This window comes from Rhinoderma darwinii, chromosome 2, assembly GCF_050947455.1.
Source record: "Rhinoderma darwinii isolate aRhiDar2 chromosome 2, aRhiDar2.hap1, whole genome shotgun sequence".
Classification (NCBI taxonomy): Eukaryota; Metazoa; Chordata; class Amphibia; order Anura; family Rhinodermatidae; genus Rhinoderma; species Rhinoderma darwinii.
The window spans coordinates 294540380-294560680 of NC_134688.1; the positions used below are offsets into that span (position 1 = coordinate 294540380).

The 20301-nt window shown below is 43.5% G+C and overlaps 1 protein-coding gene across 1 annotated transcript in view; it reads left to right on the forward strand.

Annotated features, from left to right (window-relative positions):
• Window positions 1-4082: 4082 nt before the first annotated feature.
• The window catches only part of LOC142743080 (platelet-activating factor acetylhydrolase 2, cytoplasmic-like), a 63841-nt gene continuing 47622 nt past the window's right edge, over window positions 4083-20301 (forward strand). Inside the window, exons 1-6 of the mRNA XM_075853468.1 lie at window positions 4083-4454; window positions 4546-4699; window positions 8544-8640; window positions 9066-9134; window positions 9442-9568; window positions 10004-10117. Coding sequence (XP_075709583.1) covers window positions 4323-4454; window positions 4546-4699; window positions 8544-8640; window positions 9066-9134; window positions 9442-9568; window positions 10004-10117 — 693 coding nt within the window. The 5' untranslated portion in view covers window positions 4083-4322. The remainder of the gene's footprint in view (window positions 4455-4545; window positions 4700-8543; window positions 8641-9065; window positions 9135-9441; window positions 9569-10003; window positions 10118-20301) is intronic.

A 20301-nucleotide genomic window follows, 5' to 3' on the forward strand; every position in this document is an offset into this window, starting at 1 on the left:
CCATGAGACATTAATGACATCCACAGGATATGACATAAATGTCAGATAGATGCGGGTCCCACCTCTGGGACCCGCACCTATCTCTAGAACGGGGCCCTCTAAAGCCCGTTCTACCGCTCTGTGTTGTGGTTGAAGTGTGTGATTTCCGACCATGAATTACGGAAACTGTGTAGCTCGCTGATCTACGCCGTTTCCGTAAGTCCCTAGGAAGTGAATGACAGTTACGGAAGCTGCGTAGCATGCGAGCTACACGGTTTCTGTAACTACCATTCAGTTCTATGGGACTTACAGAAACGGCGTAGATCAGCGAGCTACACTGTTTCCGTAACACGTGGCAGCACGAAATCAAACTATTCAGCCGGAACACAGAGCGATAGAATGGGCTTTAGAGGGCCCCGTTCTAGAGATAGGTGCGGGTTCCAGAGGTGGGACCCGCATCTATCTGACATTTATGACAAATCCTGTGAATGTGTCATAAATGTCTGATGGGAAAACCCCTTTTAAAAAGGTAAAAAAAATAATGTTTGTGTCTGAGACCTATTTATGTGACCGAGAGGAAGATAAATCAAAATCCTTTGGGCGATTCAAATCTCATAAGGGCAGTTGGATAATATACCTGAAACACTGACTAAAAGTCTAAGCAAATGTAACCCCTCCCCCAACGTCTTGTATTCTCTACTAGTAGATCCCTCTATTAAGAAATATGTAATGCACTTTATTTACATTCTTCCCTCTTTTTTTTTTTGACAGATACACAGGCCTCCAGTAGTATATTTTAATACTTCAGGTATGAAACGTTATCTGCTATTCTTTCTAAGAATAATAATTGGCGGAGAGGTCTACTTGTACATGGAGCGATTGGCATACTAGAAATGATTGTTAACATCTCTATCATCCAGTGGTGTGGAATTCCTGCCAATCCAAACATGGTCCCAAAGTCAGATTAGGAGAAGTTGACTGCAGAATAGGTTTTCCTTATCCTCCTCCCGTTGAGTTAGACATCCACAGTAAAGCACAGATATTACTTTTTAATGTCTCAGTTGCAGTGTGGGTTCACCCTTAGTAAGGGCAGGGGTACTAATGCCAGCTGCTGTTCTGAAGATAAAATGTACTTGAAGTAGGGCTGGGGGATTTAGCGAAAAAATAAAATCTCAAATTTTTTTTTTCAACCCTATGGCCGATTTTCGATTTGAATCTCGATTTTTTTCTTATTACTGTTAAATAAACTGAAAAAAAACCACCAAGAGATCATTTAATAAATTATTTTCTTTATATAAATAACTTTTTAACATATATTACTATAATAATTGTATGCAACTTCACAACTTTTAACCTCTGCAAATACTTTATCAGAAATACTATTGGAAAAATGTATATCTAATGATTATAACTTCTGTGTTCCCCGGCAGGGAACAGGTTAATAAAATCTATAATCAATGATGCGCTGCGTGCACGAACATCCCTCTCTGCCCGTCACCACCTCAGCCGGTCTCCGACATTGTGGGCGAGAGCAGTGTAAATTGCAGCAGGGCCAGGCAGATAGCGCCGAGCGGGCACTCTGGGGTGAGATTACATTATAGTGTGAGCGGGACCCTGTGCAGTACCGGCCCCACCATGGAGGGTTAAATAAATGACATTAAGGCCCGATTCACACGACCGTGACTGGACCGTGAAAAACGGTCCGTGTGTCTACCAGGTTTCCGGCTCAAACACGGTACATGTGAACGGGACTCCCGACATCAGTCATTTAGTCACACGACAGTGAAAAAAAATGGCCATTAAAAACTGATCACTTGTCAGTTTTTCATGTTCATTTTGCATCAGTCTCTCCAAATGGATTTCCTTTATCAGGTTTCTTTTTGTACCAATCCCCTGAAAACACCAGTGTGCCCATGTAGATCGTGCCACAGGGCCCCCATAGATCGTGCCACACTGCCCCCATATAGTAACAGTGCCACCCTTGCACATCACATCCCCACCACCCCTCCTTGTAGATCGCAGCACCACTCCCTCCCTTGTAGATCGCACCCCACATGTAGATCAACCGCCCCACCCCCCTTGTAGATCGCACCCCCACATGTAAATCGCACTGCCACCCCACCCCCCCTCCTCGTAGGCGCTGAATCCCTGGCCAGAGGTTGCCAACGCTTTGACCAGGGATACAGCTCCTAGCGGGAGCTACAGCGGCGCTATCTACAAGGGGAACAGCAGTGGGGAAGCAGAGACAGAAGGGGCGCAGCTTGTTAGACGGGGAGATCAGGCAGTGACGAGGGGGCGGGACGGAGCTTCCTCCTGCAGAACGGCACCACTAAAAAAAAAAATATATATTGATTTAACGATTCTGTTGAAAAACAGAGTAGTTAGGGGCCTTGAGGGCGAATTAATCAAATTAAGTTGATTAAATTGCCCAGCCCTAACTTGGAGCATTTGTCACTTCTCTTCCTCTACTGTGTAGGGGATGGAGTTCTAGACTACGCAGTAGACGTGTGTAGCGTAGAATAGATGCAATGAAGGGAAATGCTCTATGAGGTGTTATTCCACCTCTGCTAGCGTAGGGGCTATGAGGACTGTTGTCTATTATACAGCAGCGATAGCCACATGTGGCTCGTGGATCCACAAACAAGTATCCAGAATACAGGGAGACAGCAAAGGATTCCTGCCATTGTCCTGGAATACCATACCTCTGCCCTGCTAAAAGACATGATCATAGAGCACTTGTGCCAGAGGGCATGCAATCTCTCAGAGAAGAAAATCCATGGCACTCAGCCTTTGGGAAAGCAGGTTTTTTTTCTTTTTTTTCTTCAAGGCAGGTAAAAAGCAGGGAGCAGACACATACAATCGGCCTAAACTACTATATGGGCATTGCAACGTAGAATATATTCCGGGTGGTCCCACTGTGTAGGTAGCATGTGTCCCTAGTGTGGGAACAGTCTGCTGTTGGCATCACTAGGTCTAGGGACACCTACAGGACATCAAATGGTCATTACAGTATGGCTTTTCCTCAACTATATTTTCTATACAAAAAAAATAACGCAATTTACATATGACTGGCATACGATGTTTTTTTCTATGCATCTACATGCAATTTCTCATTTTATAAAGTTGCCACTTTTTTCATCTTAAAGGAACACGAACATTTTATGTAGTAGTATACTATGACAACTATGCCAGGTCTGTTTGCAAACAGACACATAAGAGACCTGACGGATTGCATGTATGAGTAAGGGCCTGTTCACATCACCATTCGCTTTCCGTTCCGGGGTTCCGTCGGGTGAACCCCGCAACGGAAAGTGAAACCACAGCTTCCGTTTCAGTCACCATTGATATCAATGGTGACGGAAACATCGCTAATGCTTTATGTTCGTCACCATTCCGGCAGGTTTCCGGTTTTCCGACGGAATAGCGGAGTCGACGGAACCCCGGAATGGAAAGCCAACGGTGACGTGAACAGGCCTATAGTCATACTTTGCATCTTTTGTAAATGGCCTCAGGGAGATGGCGGGACCATTTTTCATGTAAGCGCCTGTTCACATCAGCGTTGGCTTTCCGTTCCGGGTTTCCGTCACTATTGGTATCAATGGTGACGGAAACATTGCTAATGGTTTCCGTTCGTCACAATTCCGGAAGGTTTCCGTTTTTCCGACGGAATCAATAGCAGTCGACTCCGCTAATTATTCCGTCGTTAAAACGGAAACCTTCCGGAATGGTGACGAACGGAAACCATTAGCAATGTTTCAGTCACCACTGATATCAATGATGACTGAAATGGAAGCTGTGGTTTCAGTTTGACTTTCTGTTGCGGGGTTCACCAGACGGAACCCCGGGACGGAAAGCCAACGCTGATGTGAACAGGCCCGCCCCTTTTGCTGCACTCCTCTACAAGGCACGCTATCATGCGTCTTCAGGCTGACACACAGTCCAACATTATAAATGTGCCTTGTATTTCCTTATTTATATAACATTAGTTTTTCTATCGCAACCAATCAGATCGCAGCTATACTTTTCCAGGGCTTTGATAGGTGAAATGTGATTGTTGCTATGGGCAACTACTGCACTTTTTCTATTAGACACTAGACCCATAAATAGAGACCCTCCAGAGCCCCAGTACTAATACGCGCTGCAGACCAGACTCCACCTAGATAAAGAGCCCAGCTCAGAATATCCCCTATACAGACCCCGACTATCCCCTATACATTCCAATAAGCAGCGCTCTCGTGTTGGGAGGCGGGCAGCGTTAGTTCAGGTGACCCAGGAAGTCGTTCCCTCATCCGCACCAGCAATGGATCCTGTCCCTGCAATCTTTGGACTTTGTTTTTGCGGTTATGACATGGTCTAGTGCCAGTCACAGCAGAGCCGCCATACACATGGGGAGCGCAGTGTCCCTGACAATACCCCCTGCAGCAGGGGCACACCCAGTGGGCTGCACGGATGTCATGGTGGGAGCCGGCAAGGAGGTGACTGAACAGAACACACCGGCGACATGGGCGGCGGGGGGATGCTGTGTAAACCTGTAGAAGTTACGGTTCCCTTGTGTCCTCCTCACAGGGCTGCTTCTTCCGGCTCTTCTACCCCTGTAGTTCCTCAGAAGATCAGAAAGCGCCTACTCCGTGGTGTCCTCGACCCAACTACCTGGCCAGCCTGATGGGTATCCGTGGTTGGGAGGGCAGAGCTGCCCAGTATGGAGCCTCATTTATACTTGGTAACAACATGCCAGCAGGTGGCGCTGTGGATGTAGGGAGACGTATACCAACTATAGGGTATGTTCCCATAGTCACCCCGCATTCTGAAGATAATCTGTGGCAGAAATGAAAACTCGGATTTCTCCCGTTCTTTTTGAAGGGGGAGCATATTTCTGTACTAAAGAACGCAAATTGAGTTTTGTTGCGGTTTTTACATAAAGGCTCAGTTCACAACGTTTTTTTTGATGCGGAAACCGTGTCAGAATCTGCTCCAAAAAAAGAAAATCTTTAGATTATACTGTCTGTGTGAACATACCCTAATAGGATAACACTTATAGGGGTTATCCGGGCACCAAAAATTGCTTTGCATTCATATTTTTATGTAAATAGAAGTCACTTACTAATGTACTTTAATTTTAAAATCGGTACTCAATGGTGCCGTTCCGACCCGGTGAACTGTTCCCGGAAGTGCTGGAGCTTTTCTAATATGGATGACGCACCGACGCGGCCCCACGTGACGGAGGGCTTGCTTCCTGTGCTGTTCATTTCAGAGTGTTATCAATGGCATGACCGCAAGCGGCAGTCACACTGCTTATTGCTGGAGTCCCCGAGCAGAGCATCAGCTAGCGCTTTGCTCCCGACATTTGGTCAGTAACTTCAGGGGTTTCCTATAGCTGGAGTTTCCGAGCAGAGCATCAGCTGATGCTCTGCCTGGGGACTCCAGCACTGCTGCCAACGTCACTGTCCATATATGGACAGTGTCAGTAACGTTGGCAACAGTGCCGGAGCCCCCAGTCAGAGCATCAGCTGATGCTCAGCTCGGGCACTCCAATACTGCTGCCAATGTGATTGCCCATATATGGACAGTAACGTTAGCAGCAGTGTTGATGTCCCCAGGCAGAGCATCAGCTCATATATGGGCAGTGACTTAAGGGGTTTCCTATCGCTGGAGTCCCCGAGCAGAGCATCAGCTGATGCTCTGTCCGGTGACTCCAGCACTGTTGCCAACGTCACTGTCCATATATGGGCAATGATGTCGGCAGCAATACTGGAGTTCCCGAGCTGATCATCAGCTGACAGTGACATATATGGACAGTGACGTTGGCAGCAGTGCTGGAGTCCCCAGGCAGAGCATCAGCTTATGCTCTGCCTGGGGACTCCAGCAATAGGAAAGCACTGAATTCACTGACCAAATGTCGGGAGCAATGCTGGAGTCCCGAGCAAAGCGCTAGCTGATGCTCTGCTCGGGGACTCCAGCAATAGGCAATGTGACTGCCCCTTGCGGTCACGCCACCATTGATAACACGCGTCATCAATATTAGAAAGGCTCCAGGACTTCCGGGAACAGTTCACTGGGTTTGAACTGCACCATTTAGTACCGAATTTTTTATTAAACTATATTAGTAAGTGACTTCTATTTACATAAAAATATGAATGCAAAGCAATATTTGGTCCCCGGATAACACCTTTAATAGGAGAACACTAAAAGGACAAAACAATACATAAGATTGCATGTTCAGGTTCCCTAGTGGGATAAAAAATGCAAAAAGATGTTTAAAAAGTTTTATAAGGATAAATAAAAAACAGAACTTTAAATAAAAACTTTTTTTTATTTTTTTAATGTAAATTAATGTTAAAAATAAACATAATTATCTGAATTATTAAAGTGTAGCTAAACATTTGACAAACTTCTGACATGTCATAGTGACATGTCAGAAGTTTGGATTGGTGGGGGTCCGAGCACAGAGACCCCCACCAATCGCTAGAACAAAGCAGATGAAGCGTTCGTGTGAGCGCTCAGACGCTTCGTGTCTGTTCAGTTTTTTCCGTAAATAAATGTTTCGGTCTACGGACTCAATAGAAAGTCTATGAGCCTGTACACGATACATTTATTTCCGGAAAAAGCCGAACAGAAACGAAGCAGCTGAGCGCTCACACGAACGCTTCATCTGCTTTGTTCTAGCGATTGGTGGGGGTCTCCGTGCTCGGACCCCCACCAATCCAAACTTCTGACATGACATGTCAGAAGTTTGTCGAACATTTAGCTACACTTTAAACTATAACATTATCTATCCTGCACAGTGAATGCCAGAAAAAATGGCAGAAATTCTGTTTTTCGGTCACCTTTCCTCTGCCATGAAAAATTAAAATGTGCTTTCGTTTTTGAATGTTGGGGATAAAAAAAAAAGAAAAAAGCAAATACTGGCGGCAGCAGGAAAGAGTTAGATAGAAATTGTCTTGTTTTCGTCTTGGTTACAGGATACAACTCTGTCAGGCTGGGTTCACACTGCATTCTTTTTGTTTTTTTTTTGCGTTTTTAAAGAGGCTCTGTCACCAGATTTTGCAACCCCTATCTGCTATTGCAGCAGATAGGCGCTGCAATGTAGATTACAGTAACGTTTTTATTTTTAAAAAACGAGCATTTTTGGCCAAGTTATGACCATTTTTGTAGTTATGCAAATGAGGCTTGCAAAAGTCCAAGTGGGTGTGTTTAAAAGTAAAAGTCCAAGTGGGTGTGTATTATGTGCGTACATCGGGGCGTTTTTAATACTTTTACTAGCTAGGCGCTCTGAAGAGAAGTAACATCCTCTTCTCTTCAGAACGCCCAGCTTCTGACAGTGCAGACCTGTGACGTCACTCACAGGTCCTGCATCGTGACGGCCACATCGGCACCAGAGGCTACAGTTGATTCTGCAGCAGCATCAGCGTTTGCAGGTAAGATCGACTTACCTGCAAACGCTGATGCTGCTGCAGAATCAACTGTAGCCTCTGGTGCCGATGTGGCCGTCACGATGCAGGACCTGTGAGTGACGTCACAGGTCTGCACTGTCAGAAGCTGGGCGTTCTGAAGAGAAGAGGATGTTACTTCTCTTCAGAGCGCCTAGCTAGTAAAAGTATTAAAAACGCCCCGATGTACGCACATAATACACACCCACTTGGACTTTTACTTTTAAACACACCCACTTGGACTTTTGCAAGCCTCATTTGCATAACTACAAAAATGGTCATAACTTGGCCAAAAATGCTCGTTTTTTAAAAATAAAAACGTTACTGTAATCTACATTGCAGCGCCTATCTGCTGCAATAGCAGATAGGGGTTGCAAAATCTGGTGACAGAGCCTCTTTAACATGCATTTTTTTTGTTTCGTAAGATAAACGCCCATGTCTGTCCAAACAAAAAAACGCATGTTAAAAAACGCAAAAAAACCTACAGTATGAACCCTTCAACCTACTGCAACGAGCCATGCACCTGTGTGATTATCACATGACCAGGACAGATATTATCAACTGAATGTAAGCAATGAAGGTTCCGAATCCTATCCAATGACAACAAGCAGAGATCTGGAAAACCAGGAGGAATTGAGAACATACACGGAAAACTTTTTTGTCACACAATGAATAACATTTATTTGCTGAAACCGTAATAACCGTTTAAGAAGACATCAGCACATGTGAGTGGTCTTCCAGCTGAACATCGCAGGAGCATGGTAGAGGTAAGTAAACTGGCTAGCACTTATGGGAAAAAGGGCAAAGTGACTGGCACTAGTCGGAACAGTGTATTCAGTGCCCTAGTAACAGGGCCATGTAGTCCTTAAAGGGGCTGTGCATGTAAAAGAGGCGACCTCCTCTGTCAGCCAAAGCAGAGGAGGACTCGGCTCACCCAAGCATTATACGACTGCTTCCTTATCAAATATTTTAGACTCCTTGCTTTCCACTATCAGCCAAAAATGAGCGACTCAACTAATGGTTCTATGCTATGGAATAGCTGTACACGCAATTCCCTAATGACTGACAGAATTCATTGCCCACCGTGAAATATGATATCAACTATTTACCTCAGTAACCTTATACTTTTATTGACAGGGAACCCACAAATTCCTGTCACATGGAATGGAAACTTTCTGCTGGGTACAGACCGGAAACCACTTGTCATCTTCTCTCATGGGCTGGGGGCTTTTAGGTGAGAAATGAATAAAAAAAATATATCTTTATGTTGAAATATTTGGTCAGCTGAGGACAAGCATAAAAATATGCATAGGCATGGTAAGTATTTCACTGAGTACATTTATTATGTAGACATGATACAAAACTTGTGACTCATGAACCAATGAAAGGAGAGCTTACTGCATGGTGTACAGATCTAAGATTGTATGGGAAAAGGTATAAATACTGAAACTTTCTCGGTAATACATATTAGTATGTGTAGCAGGGGGCCCCGTCCTCCCATCCCCGGAACCCCGCTTCCCCCGATGGGCCCCGCGCCACCCCTTCCCCAGCCCGCCCGCCGGGTTGTATTTCCCAACATTTTCATTTCCACCTCGCCTGAAACAGGCATGCTGGATTAGCACGCACCAATATGTATGCTTTTTATTTTCCCTCCCTCAGAACAGTATACTCGTCCCTGTGTATGGAACTGGCATCCCATGGTTTCCTGGTAGCTGCCCTTGAACACAGGTGAGTAGGTAAAAAAAAAAAATACATATTGGGGGCACAGTTATGAAAAGTAGTGAAAAAGAGGAGGAGACATTAAGTATAAAGTTCTAGTATAATTGTAAAGCGTTGCGCTTAATACATGAAGATTATTAGTATTTTATATAATAGGAAGACGTATAGACAGATAGGAGAATCATGGTGTGTAGTTAGTTACCTGCCGCAGCTTTTTCAATGTTTATTAATGTTAGTGATGACGGTGGATTCAGTTGTAAATACTGGTATTGTGCGGAGACTTTTCTATACCATGAATAATATCATCTTTTTACAGGGATGGCTCAGCCTGTGCTACGTACCATTTTTCAGAAGGAAATGCTGGCACATCCCCGCAGGAGATCTGGGTCCCATTTAAAAAAGTGCAACCGGGAATGAAGGAGTTTTATCTGCGTAACTATCAGGTATTTCAGATTTCTTGTTCTACCAATGCTTTTAGGTCAGTGAGGAGCTGGAGTGATAACCAGTGTGTATCTGTGATAATAAAACTATTGTAAAATGACATCTTTATTAATAGCACATGTATACTATACAAATGGATGAAATACACACAATTTATGGTAATGACATCTCTCCTAATGTTTTTTAAAAGCTGTGTTCACTCTACGGTCAAGGCTTCCCATTCATAAAGAAGATCACAGTTCCTTTTTAGAACAGATCCCAATGTATTCTGATGGATCCCATTGACCTATAATGGGGGTCCGTCAGGTTTCAGACAGGGATTTAGTTATTTCTGACGGAAAGAGCATAACGCAGATGTGAACAGAGACCGTTTACACAAATTAATTGTTTTCTGTGGAATGTTTTGCTAAATCACACACATTCATTAACATTTCTAGGTTCATCAAAGAGCAAGTGAATGTGTCAGAGCTGTGAGAATTTTGGAGGACATAGATGCAGGACAACAAGTGTCTAACATCGTGGAGTCTGGCTTCAGCCTAGATGCCTTAAAGGTACCCTTATAATACAGCAATAGATGTCACCAAGAACATATGCCATGATGACAGTCTGAGAAAACCCCTTAGGCCCCATGCACACGAACGTAAAAACGCCTGTGCCAAGCACGTGGTGCTTTTCTGTTTACATTCAGAGTTTGACAGCTCCTGCGCGAATCACGCAGTTCGCACGGAAGTGCTTCCGTGTGACCTTCGTGGTTTTCACGCACCCATTGACTTCAATGGGTGCGTGATGCGCGAAAAACGCAGAAATTTAGAACATGTCGTGAGTTTTTTTCAGCGCACTCACGCTGAGAAAAACTCACGGACTGTCTGCATGCCCCCATAGACTTGTATAGGTCCGTGCGACCCGCGTGAAAAGCACGCGCGTCGCACGGACGTATATCACGTTCGTGTAAATGAGGCCTAAGTCTGAGAGAGTGACACGATCTTCTACCAGTCAGGCTGGTAGGCTCAGGAGTGGGAGAACCTATCACAGCCTGGCCAGACGGAGCTAGCTCCCGCCCTTGGCCTTTTTATACCTTAATTTCATGCTTGTCCTTTGCCTGTGATTCTTTCCTGTTTCCCGGCTCTGCTGCTCCTGCTATTATTATTGACCCTGCTTCATTTTGACCCTGGCTTTACTGACTACGCTCCTGCTCTGCGTTTGGTACCTCGTACACTCCTGGTATGACCCGGCTCGTTCACTACTCCTGTTGCTCACGGTGTTGCCGTGGGCAACTGCCCCATTTCCCTTAGCTTCTGTGTACCCTTGTCTGTTTGTCTGTCGTACACATATTGAGCGTAGGGACCGTCGCCCAGTTGTACGCCGTCGCCTAGGACGGGCCGTGCAAGTAGGCAGGGACTGAGTGGCGGGTAGATTAGGGCTCACCTGTCTGTCTTCCTACCCCGTCATTACACCCAGGTCACGTAACTGGACTGGTTCACTCTCGGGCCGGCATTCACCGACCTCACTAGTAGGGAATGACACTTCTTGGCTCCATCCGCCCTCCTCCTCCTTAATGTGAGTGACATCACGCACATTTAGAAGCAGGAGGATGGCGGTGAATGACACGGTGGTCAGTGAGTAAGATCAGTGCATCCCGGAGGGCCAGACAAAATGATTGATGTTACCAACCCATCGGGGGCGTAGCTAAAGGCTCATGGGCCCTGATGCAAAAGTTCTTATTCCCCCCTCCCCCCCCGCGCAAACTTCTCATGGCCGATGGTCCGCAGCTTTCAGCTGCATCGCTGGGTCTCCTAAGTGAACCAACAATGCAGCACTAGCAGCCAGGGGCGTCACTAAGGACTTAAAATGTCAGGGGAAATAGCCTCAATACATTTGTGTCCGCCCCAAAAAAATATGTGTGTGTGTGTATAGGAGACAGCATAGCATATCTATAGCACTACGACACTATAAACTATGGATAGGATTAGATACATCGGCTCAGAAGACAGTATCACACATGATAGGATTAGATACAGTGGTCCAGCAGACAGTATCACACATGATAGGATTAGATACACAGCTCAGCAGACAGTACCATACATGATAGGATTAGATACAGCGGCTCAGCAGACAGTATCACACATGATAGGATTAGATACAGTGGCTCAGTAGACAGTATCACACATGATTGGATTAGATACAGTGGCTCAGCAGACAGAATCCCACATGATTGGATTAGATATAGGGCTCAGCAGACCGTATCACACATGATAGGATTAGATATAGGGCTCAGCAGACAGTATCACACATGATTGGATTAGATACAGTGGCTCAGCAGACAGAATCCCACATGATAGGATTAGATATAGGGCTCAGCAGACAGTATCACACATGATAGGATTAGATATAGGGCCCGGCTCGCTGACATTGCGGCTCCAGCGCTGGACCCAGGAAAGGTAAGAATAATAATTGTTTTGCTTTTTTATGTGCTACTAATTATTTTTGTGTGTTTGTTTTTTTACAAGTTCGGTTGTTGGACTACGTCAGGTTCGAGGCCTTCAATGACAGAATTTTTTTATTCTCAATAAAATGGTTAATGGGGGTTGTGTTTTTTTATTTCAATCAAATATTTTTTCTATGTGCTTGTATTTTTTGAAACTTTATTATTACCGCCTTAGTAATTGCCGCTGGCTGATTGACAACCTCCATTACTAAGGCGGGGCTTAATGTTAGCAGGTGCAGAGGCTAACACTAACCCCCATTATTACCCCTGTACCCACCACCACCAGGGTACTGGGAAGAGCCAGGTACGAACAAGTACACGACCATCTGTAGTGACGGTCAGGCACCGCAGGCTGGTAGAATTAGGCCGTAGAAGGCCAAAAACAGTGGTCCTCCCCATCCTGGTAATGCTGCCTGCTGCTGCTGTGTTGTATCTGGCTGGTTATGAAAATTGGGGGGGACCCCACATCGTTCTTTCCAACTATTTTTTATTTATTTTTTAAAAATGACGTGGGGTCCCCCCCATTTTTCATAACCAGCCAGATACAATAAAGCAGCAGCAGGCAGCATTACCAGGGTGGGAAGGGCCGCTGTTTCTCGCCTTTCCCAGCCTGATAATACCAGCCTGCAGCCGCCCCATTGCCCGACTGTCACTACAGATGGTCAGGTACTGGTTCGTACCCGAATCTTCCCAGCACCCCTGGTGGCAGTGGGTACCGGGGTAATAAAGGGGGTTAGTGTTAGCCTCTGTACCAGCTAACACTAAGCCCCGCCTTAGCAATGGATGCTGTCAATCAGCCGGCGGCCATTACTAGTAGTAATATAGTTTTAAAAAAAAACACAAAGACATAGAAAAAATATTTTATTGAAATAAACCCCCACAAGCCTCATTAACCATTTTATTGATAATAAAAGAAGCCGCCATCGAAGTAGTCCTGGAATCCGACGTAGTCCAACGACCGAACCTGTAAGAAAACACACAAAAAAACATTAGTAACACATGTGTTAGGCTTAGATACAGGGGCCATGTGTGATACTGTCTGTGGGACCCTGTATCTAAGCCTACCACAAGGTAGGCTTAGATACAGGGTCTAGCAGACAGTAATCTTATACAGTATAAGATTACTGTGTGCTGGGGCCCTGTATCTTAACCTACAGTGTGGTAGGCTTAAATACAGGGCCCATCAGACAGGATCACACATGGGCCATGTATCTAAGCCTACCATGTGATTGGCTTAGATACAGGGCCCAGCAGACCGCATCACACAATCTGTGATCCTGTCTCATGGGCCCTCTATGCCTGCTACATCATAGGCTTAAAGGGGTTGTCCAGTCCCTAAACATTGATGGCCTTTCCTCAGGATAGGCCATCAATAGCTGATGTGTCGGGGTCCGTCTCCCGTGACCTACCAATCAGCTGTTTTGAAGGGGCCGCAGAACTCATACAAGAGCTGCTTCCTCTTCATTTCCCTTACTCGCTCACACTGTGAATCGCCGACACGGATTCACAGTGTGAGCAAGTGACCGGAATGAAGGGGAAGCAGCTGTCGTACGACTGCTGTTGCCCCGTCAAAACAGCTGATTGGCCGGCTCCCGGGAGTCGGACCCTGCCAATCAGCTTCAGTATTGGGGAAAGATAACCCCAGCACACACAAAAGTACAAAAGAGATCAAGATGCTAAATATATTTAAGTTTTATTTCAACTGAAACAAAATGGTGGTATCGTAGTAGTACGCGACTAGATAGGACGTTTCGGCCGACACACGGCATTTGTCACTGTCGCTGAAATAGTGAAGAAAAGGTTCTTTAAACAAAATGGCAATAAAAATTACATAAATGTATCATGAACAAATTGAAAATAACAATTAAATAATCATATGGAGGTAAAACATATAGATGATCAATCTACACTTGTGTTACAACAGTATAGGGAATTGTCACCTGGGATATTATCGACAGGACCATATAGAGAGGAATGATATAGCCATAATAAACATGGTAATAGACAATCAAAAGAAATGTATATCGCACCATAACAAAAAATAAATAACAAACATTTTTCAAAAATTTCCGGGTATATTAAATGTGTGTGGAAATCATGATAGAGGCTGGGTAACTTGAATGGAAATGATATAAAAAGTAAAAATGTAACGATATTCAAATATATTAGGCATGGAGCGATCACATAGAATCTAGGAGTCATATTGAAACAAGATAATTTAAATTGAAATGATCTTGTATATACTATAGTAGTAGTTACTATAGTAACTTTTTATTGATGTGGTGCGGGGGGCCGCGGGCCCCCCTGGCTTCGGGGCCCGGTCGCAATTGCGACCGCTGCCATCCTTATAGCTACGCCACTGCCACCCATGCCCTACACAGTCTGATACTGTCAGCACTGATTGGACGATGTCAGTCTGACTAGCGACACCACCCTTAACTGGTAACACCCACTTGTCAATTTATTCATACATTTCTAGGAGGAATTACAGAGAAAAAGCACAACATAGAGATCTAAGAAAATATGCTCCAGAATTGTTATTTCATGGGGAACGTAAATATTTACTAAGTCAGAAATGTCAGTAGAGGTGACAGGTCCTCTTTAACCGCTTCCCGACCGCTCACAGTAAATTCACGTCGGCACTTGCTGGGCTTTGTACAGCGCAGACGTGAATTCACGGTGGGTGTTAAAAGCGCGATCCGGGTGTCTCAGAGTAGCGCTGTTAACCCCTGCCTCTGGTCCCGGAGACATGACCGGGACCTAATTGGTTCAGGTCCCAGTCATGTGATCGCAGGGAAAGTTTGTTACTACAACAAACTGGAAAGTTTGTTGCTACAACAAACTTTCCCGTGGACCGATTGTGCTGCAGTCGGTTATAAGGCAGAACCGGAGGCCATACAACGGCCCCCGGGTCTGCCATGCACAGCAGCCTATGAGAACCAGCCGGAGCCCGGTCCTCATAAGCTTCCTGTCAGTGTGACTCTAAGCGTCACACTGACAGTTTATAATAAGTTACACTACCTAGGTAGTGTAATGTATTATAGCAGCGATCAGTGCTGCCAGTCTTCAAGTAAAACAAGTAAAAAATAAAGTCATAAAAATGTTTTATAAAAGAGTAAAAACAAGTTATAAAAGTTACGAAAACAAAAAATGCTTTTTTTCCTATAATAAGTATTTTATTATAGGAAAAAAATGAAAATGTTAAAAAAAAAAGTACACATATTTGGTATGACCGCATTCACAACGACCCAAACTATAAAACGATAATATTATCTTTCCCGCACGGTGAACAGTGCAAAAAAAATAATTAAAAAACAATGTCAGAATCACTATTTTTTTGGTCATCAACCCTCGAAAAATATAGAATAAAAAGTGATCAAAAAGTCGCATGTACCCTAAAATAGTACCAAAACTACAACCCGTCCCGCAAAAAACAAGCACTTACACAGCTTTTTTGACTGAAAAATAAAAAAGTTATGGCTCTCAGAATATGGTGACATAAAACATAAATAATTTTATTGAAAAGTGATTTTATTGCGCAAACGCCACAAAACATAAAAAAAACTATATACATCTGGTATCGCCGTAATCGTACCGACCTGCAGAATAAAGCAAAATGTCATTTATAACCCACGGTGAAAAGTGTAAAAAAAAAAAGACAAAAAACATTGTCAGAATTTGTTGTTTTGTCACTTTGCTTGCCAAAAAAATCTAATAAAAAGTGATAAAAAAATCACACCCTAAAATGGTACCAATAAAAACTACAGATTGTCCCGCAAGAAAGTCCTCGCACGACTCCGGTGAATAAAAAATAAAAAAAGTTATGGCTCTCAGAATATAGCGACAGAAATTGTGCAGTGACCAAAAGCGGATAAGATCGGGCGCCATTTATCAGTGCGACATTGGCCACATTTCTGCAGATTATTATTTATTTACCGAATTATTATACCCTCTTATTATGACCTGATGTACTCTGCCCAATTTACACATACCCCCACATCATAAACTGAAATACCAGCAAAACCCCAAACAGAACAGTTACCAAGCAAACTCTGCGCTCCAAAAGCCAAATGGCGCTCCCTCCCTTCTGAGCCCCACAGTGTGCCCAAACACCAGCTTACGTCCACATATATGATATTTTATATCCGGGAGAACCCGCTCAACATTGTATGAGGTATTTGTCTTCAGTGGCACAAACTGGGCACAACATATTATGCATTAAAATGGTATATCAGTGGAAAATTTAATTTTCACTTTGCACCATCCGCTGCGCATTAACGCCTTCGCGCACCACAACTTAATAGCATGTCGTGGTGCGGGGGGTTATATATGGAGGTGTCCGCTGTGTATTACAGCTGACACCCGGAACTAATGGACAGGAACAGCGATCGCGCTGTTACAGGAGCCTGTAAAAATGATATTATACTTCAATACATTAGTACTGCAGTGTATTGTACCAGCGACCTAATGATTGCTCGTTCCAGTCCCCTAAAGGGACTTTTGTGAGGTTTCCACTGTTTTGGTACCTCAGGGGCTTTGCAAATGCGACATGACACCCGAAAACCATTCCAGCTAAATGTGAGCTCCAAAAGCCAAATATTGTTCCTTCCCTTCTGAGTCTTGCCGTGGGTCCAATCAGCAGTTTATTACCACATATGGCGTATTGCTGTAATCAGGAAAAATTGCTTTACAAATTTTGGGGTGATTTTTCTCCTTTACTCATTGTAAAAATTAAACATTTCTATGTTTTTTCAGAAAAAAGTAGATTTTAATTTTCACGGCCTAATTCCACTAAATTCAGCAAAAAAACTGTGGGGTCAAAATGCTAAATTCCTTGAGGGGTGTAGTCTACAAAATGGGGTCACTTTTGGGGGGTTTCCACCGTTTTGCTCCCTCCAGGGCGTTGCAAACGCGACATGGCACTGAAAACCAATCCAGCACAATCTGCGCTTCAAAATCCAAATGGCGCTCCTTCCCTTCTGAGCTCTGCCGTGGGTCCAAACAGCAGTTTAGTACCACATATGGGGTATTGCTATAATCGGGAGAAGTAGCTTTACAAGTTTTGGGGTGCTTTTTATTCTTTATTCCTTGCAAATATTATTCTTTTTTATATTTTTTCAGAAAAAAAGGAGATTTTCACTTTCACTGGCAAACTCCAATAAATATAGCAGAAGACCTGTGGGGTCAAGATGCTAACTATACCCCTAGATAAATTTCTTGAGGGGTGCAGTTTCCAAAACCGTGTCACTTTTGGGGGATTTCCACTGTTTTGGCACTACAAGACCTCTTCAAACCCGACATGGTGCCTAAAATATATTCTAAAAATAGGAGGCCACAAAATCCACTAGGTGCTCCTTTGCTTCTGAGGCCGGTATTTCAGTCCATTATCACACTAGGGCCACATGTGGGATATTTCTAAAAACTGCAGAATCTGGGCAATAAATATTGTGTTGCATTTCTCTGGTAAAACCTTCTGTGTTACAGAAAAAAATGTATTACAAATGAATTTCAGCAAAAAAAAATTATTTGTCAATTTCCCCTATACATTGCTTTCATTCCTGTGAAACGCCTAAAGGGTTAAGAAACTTTCTGAATGCTGTTTTGAATACTTTGAGGGGTGCAGTTTTTAATATGGGGTGATTTATGGGGTCTATCTAGTACATAAGGCCCTCAAAGCCGCTTTAGAACTGAACTGGTCCCTGTAAAAATAGCCTTTTGAAATTTTCTTGAAAATGTGAGAAATTGCTGGTAAAGTACTAAGCTTTGTAACGTCCTAGAAAACTAAAATAATGTTCAAAAACTATGCAAATATAAAGTAGACATATGGAATATATGAAATAGTAACTATTTTGTGTGGTATTACTATCTGTTTTACAAGCAGATACATTTAAAATGAGAAAAATCATAATTTTTGCAAATTTTCTCAAAATTTTGGTGTTTTTCACAAATAAGCAATGAATTTACTGACCACATTTTTCCACTAATATAAAGTACAATATGTCACGAGAAAACAATCTCAGAATCGCTTGGATAGGCAAAAGCATTCCAGAGTTATTACCACATAAAGTGACACATGTCAGATTTGAAAAAATGGGGCTGGTCCTGAAGGCCAAAATGAGCTCGGTCTTGAAAGGGTTAAATCAAAGGTGTCCTGGATAATTTTGCTGCTGGGCTTCCACAATTCCTATCATCTGACACACCAACTCATCATGTGTGACTTTAACATCCCCATTGATATCCCAATCTCCTCATCTGCCTACCAGTTTCTATCTTTAACCTCCTCCCTAGGTCTGTCAAAACGTACTAATTCTCCTACAGATTAAGATGGGCATTCACTTGACCTGGTCTTCTTCCAACTCTGCTCAGTTTCTGACTTTAACCCCTTCCCGACATTTGACGTATGGTTACATCATAGCCGGGTAGGGGAAGTATGGAACGGGCTCACAGAGTGAACACGGTCAATAGCGACCGTGGCATTTAAATAGCTAGAAAGAGGGGGCGACAGCTCATCGTGCCCCCCGCAATGCAATCGCGGGGTTGCGATGGTAGCTGTGGCAGCCTGGGGGCCTAATGAAGGCCCCCAGGTCTGCCATCTTTGTGCTCCTATTAAGCCAATAAAGTTTGTTTTTTTTATGTAAAAAAACAATATATATATTAAAAGTTCAAAAACCCCCCCTTTTGCCATTTTCCCCCTAGAGCATTGTAAAAAAAATGAACATAATTGGTATCGCCACATCCATAAGAGTCTGAATTATTACAATATACCATTATTTAACCAGCACGGTGTACACTGTAAAAAAAATAAAATAAATGGAAACGTCGGAATCGCTATTTTTTGGTTTCCTCATCTCCCACAAAAAAATGGAATAAAAAGTGATCAGTACGTCGCATGTACTCCAAAATGGTAGCATTAAAAACGACAGCTTATCCCGCAAAAAAATAAGCCCTCATACCACTTAATCGACGGAAAAATAAAAAAGTTATGGCTCTCAGAATTTGGCAAACTCAAAATAAGTTGTTTCATTTTTTCCTTGTAAAAGTAGTAAAACAGAAAAAAACTATATATTTTTGGTATCGCCGTAATCGTATTGACCCTCAGAATAAAGTTAACATGTTGTTTTAATTGCACAGTGAATTCTGTAAAAACAAAGCGCAAAAAACAATGGAGGAATCGCTATTTTGTTTTCGTTTTTTACTCCACAAATAGTTTTTTCCCGTTTCCCAGTACATTATATGGCACAATAAATGGTGCTACGAAAAACTACAAGTCGTCCCGCAAAAATCAAGCCCTCATAGGACTATATCGACGTAAAAATGAAAAAGTTATGGAAGGTGGGGAGGAAAAAACGAAAATTAAAATCTGAAAGTTGTTTACGACGGGAAGGGGTTAATAACTCTCCTCTCCGGTTCTCTGATCACAACCTTCTCTCCTCTAGGGTATGTTCACACGTTTTAACAAATTACGTCTGAATTTACGGACCTGTTTTCAGGCGAAAACAGCTCCTGAATTTCAGACGTTTTTGCAAGTGCAGGCGTTTTTCGTGGCGTCCATTACGGTCGTAATTGGAGCTGTTTTTCAATGGAGTCAATGAAAAACGGCTCCAATTACGTCCCAAGAAGTGACATGCACTTCTTTGAGGCGGGCGTCTTTTTATGCGCCGTCTTTTGACAGCGACGCGTAAAAATACACCTCGTCTGAACAGAACATCGTAAAACCCATTGAAATCGATGAGTATATGTTTGCAGACGTAATGGAGCCGACTTTTCAGGCGTAATTCGATGTGTAAAACGCCTGAATTACATCCGTAAATAAGCCGTGTGAACATACCCTTACTATCACAAATTTTCTACCACCTCAGGACATGCCTACACATCAGACATACAGAAATCTACATGCCATTAACACTCAGCTTCTCATAGACATCTACAGTCCACATTGCCCCCTCTTTCCCCTCCTGTTCCAATCTGGCCGCCAAACATTACAATAACACTCACAAAAATGCTTTGGATCAAGCAGCCCCCCCTACACTCCGAACTACCCGGTACAGATGGCCACAACCCTGGCACACCCTAAATCCCGCTTTCTTCAGCATTGCTCGAGGCCTGCCGAATGTCTGTGGAGAAAATCGCATTTGTTGGCAGACTTCTTCCATTACAAACTTATGTTGAGAACTTACAACTCTGCCCTTCACAAAGTCAAACAAGTCTATTTCACCTCTCTTTTATCTCCGCACTATCTAAAAATCCAGA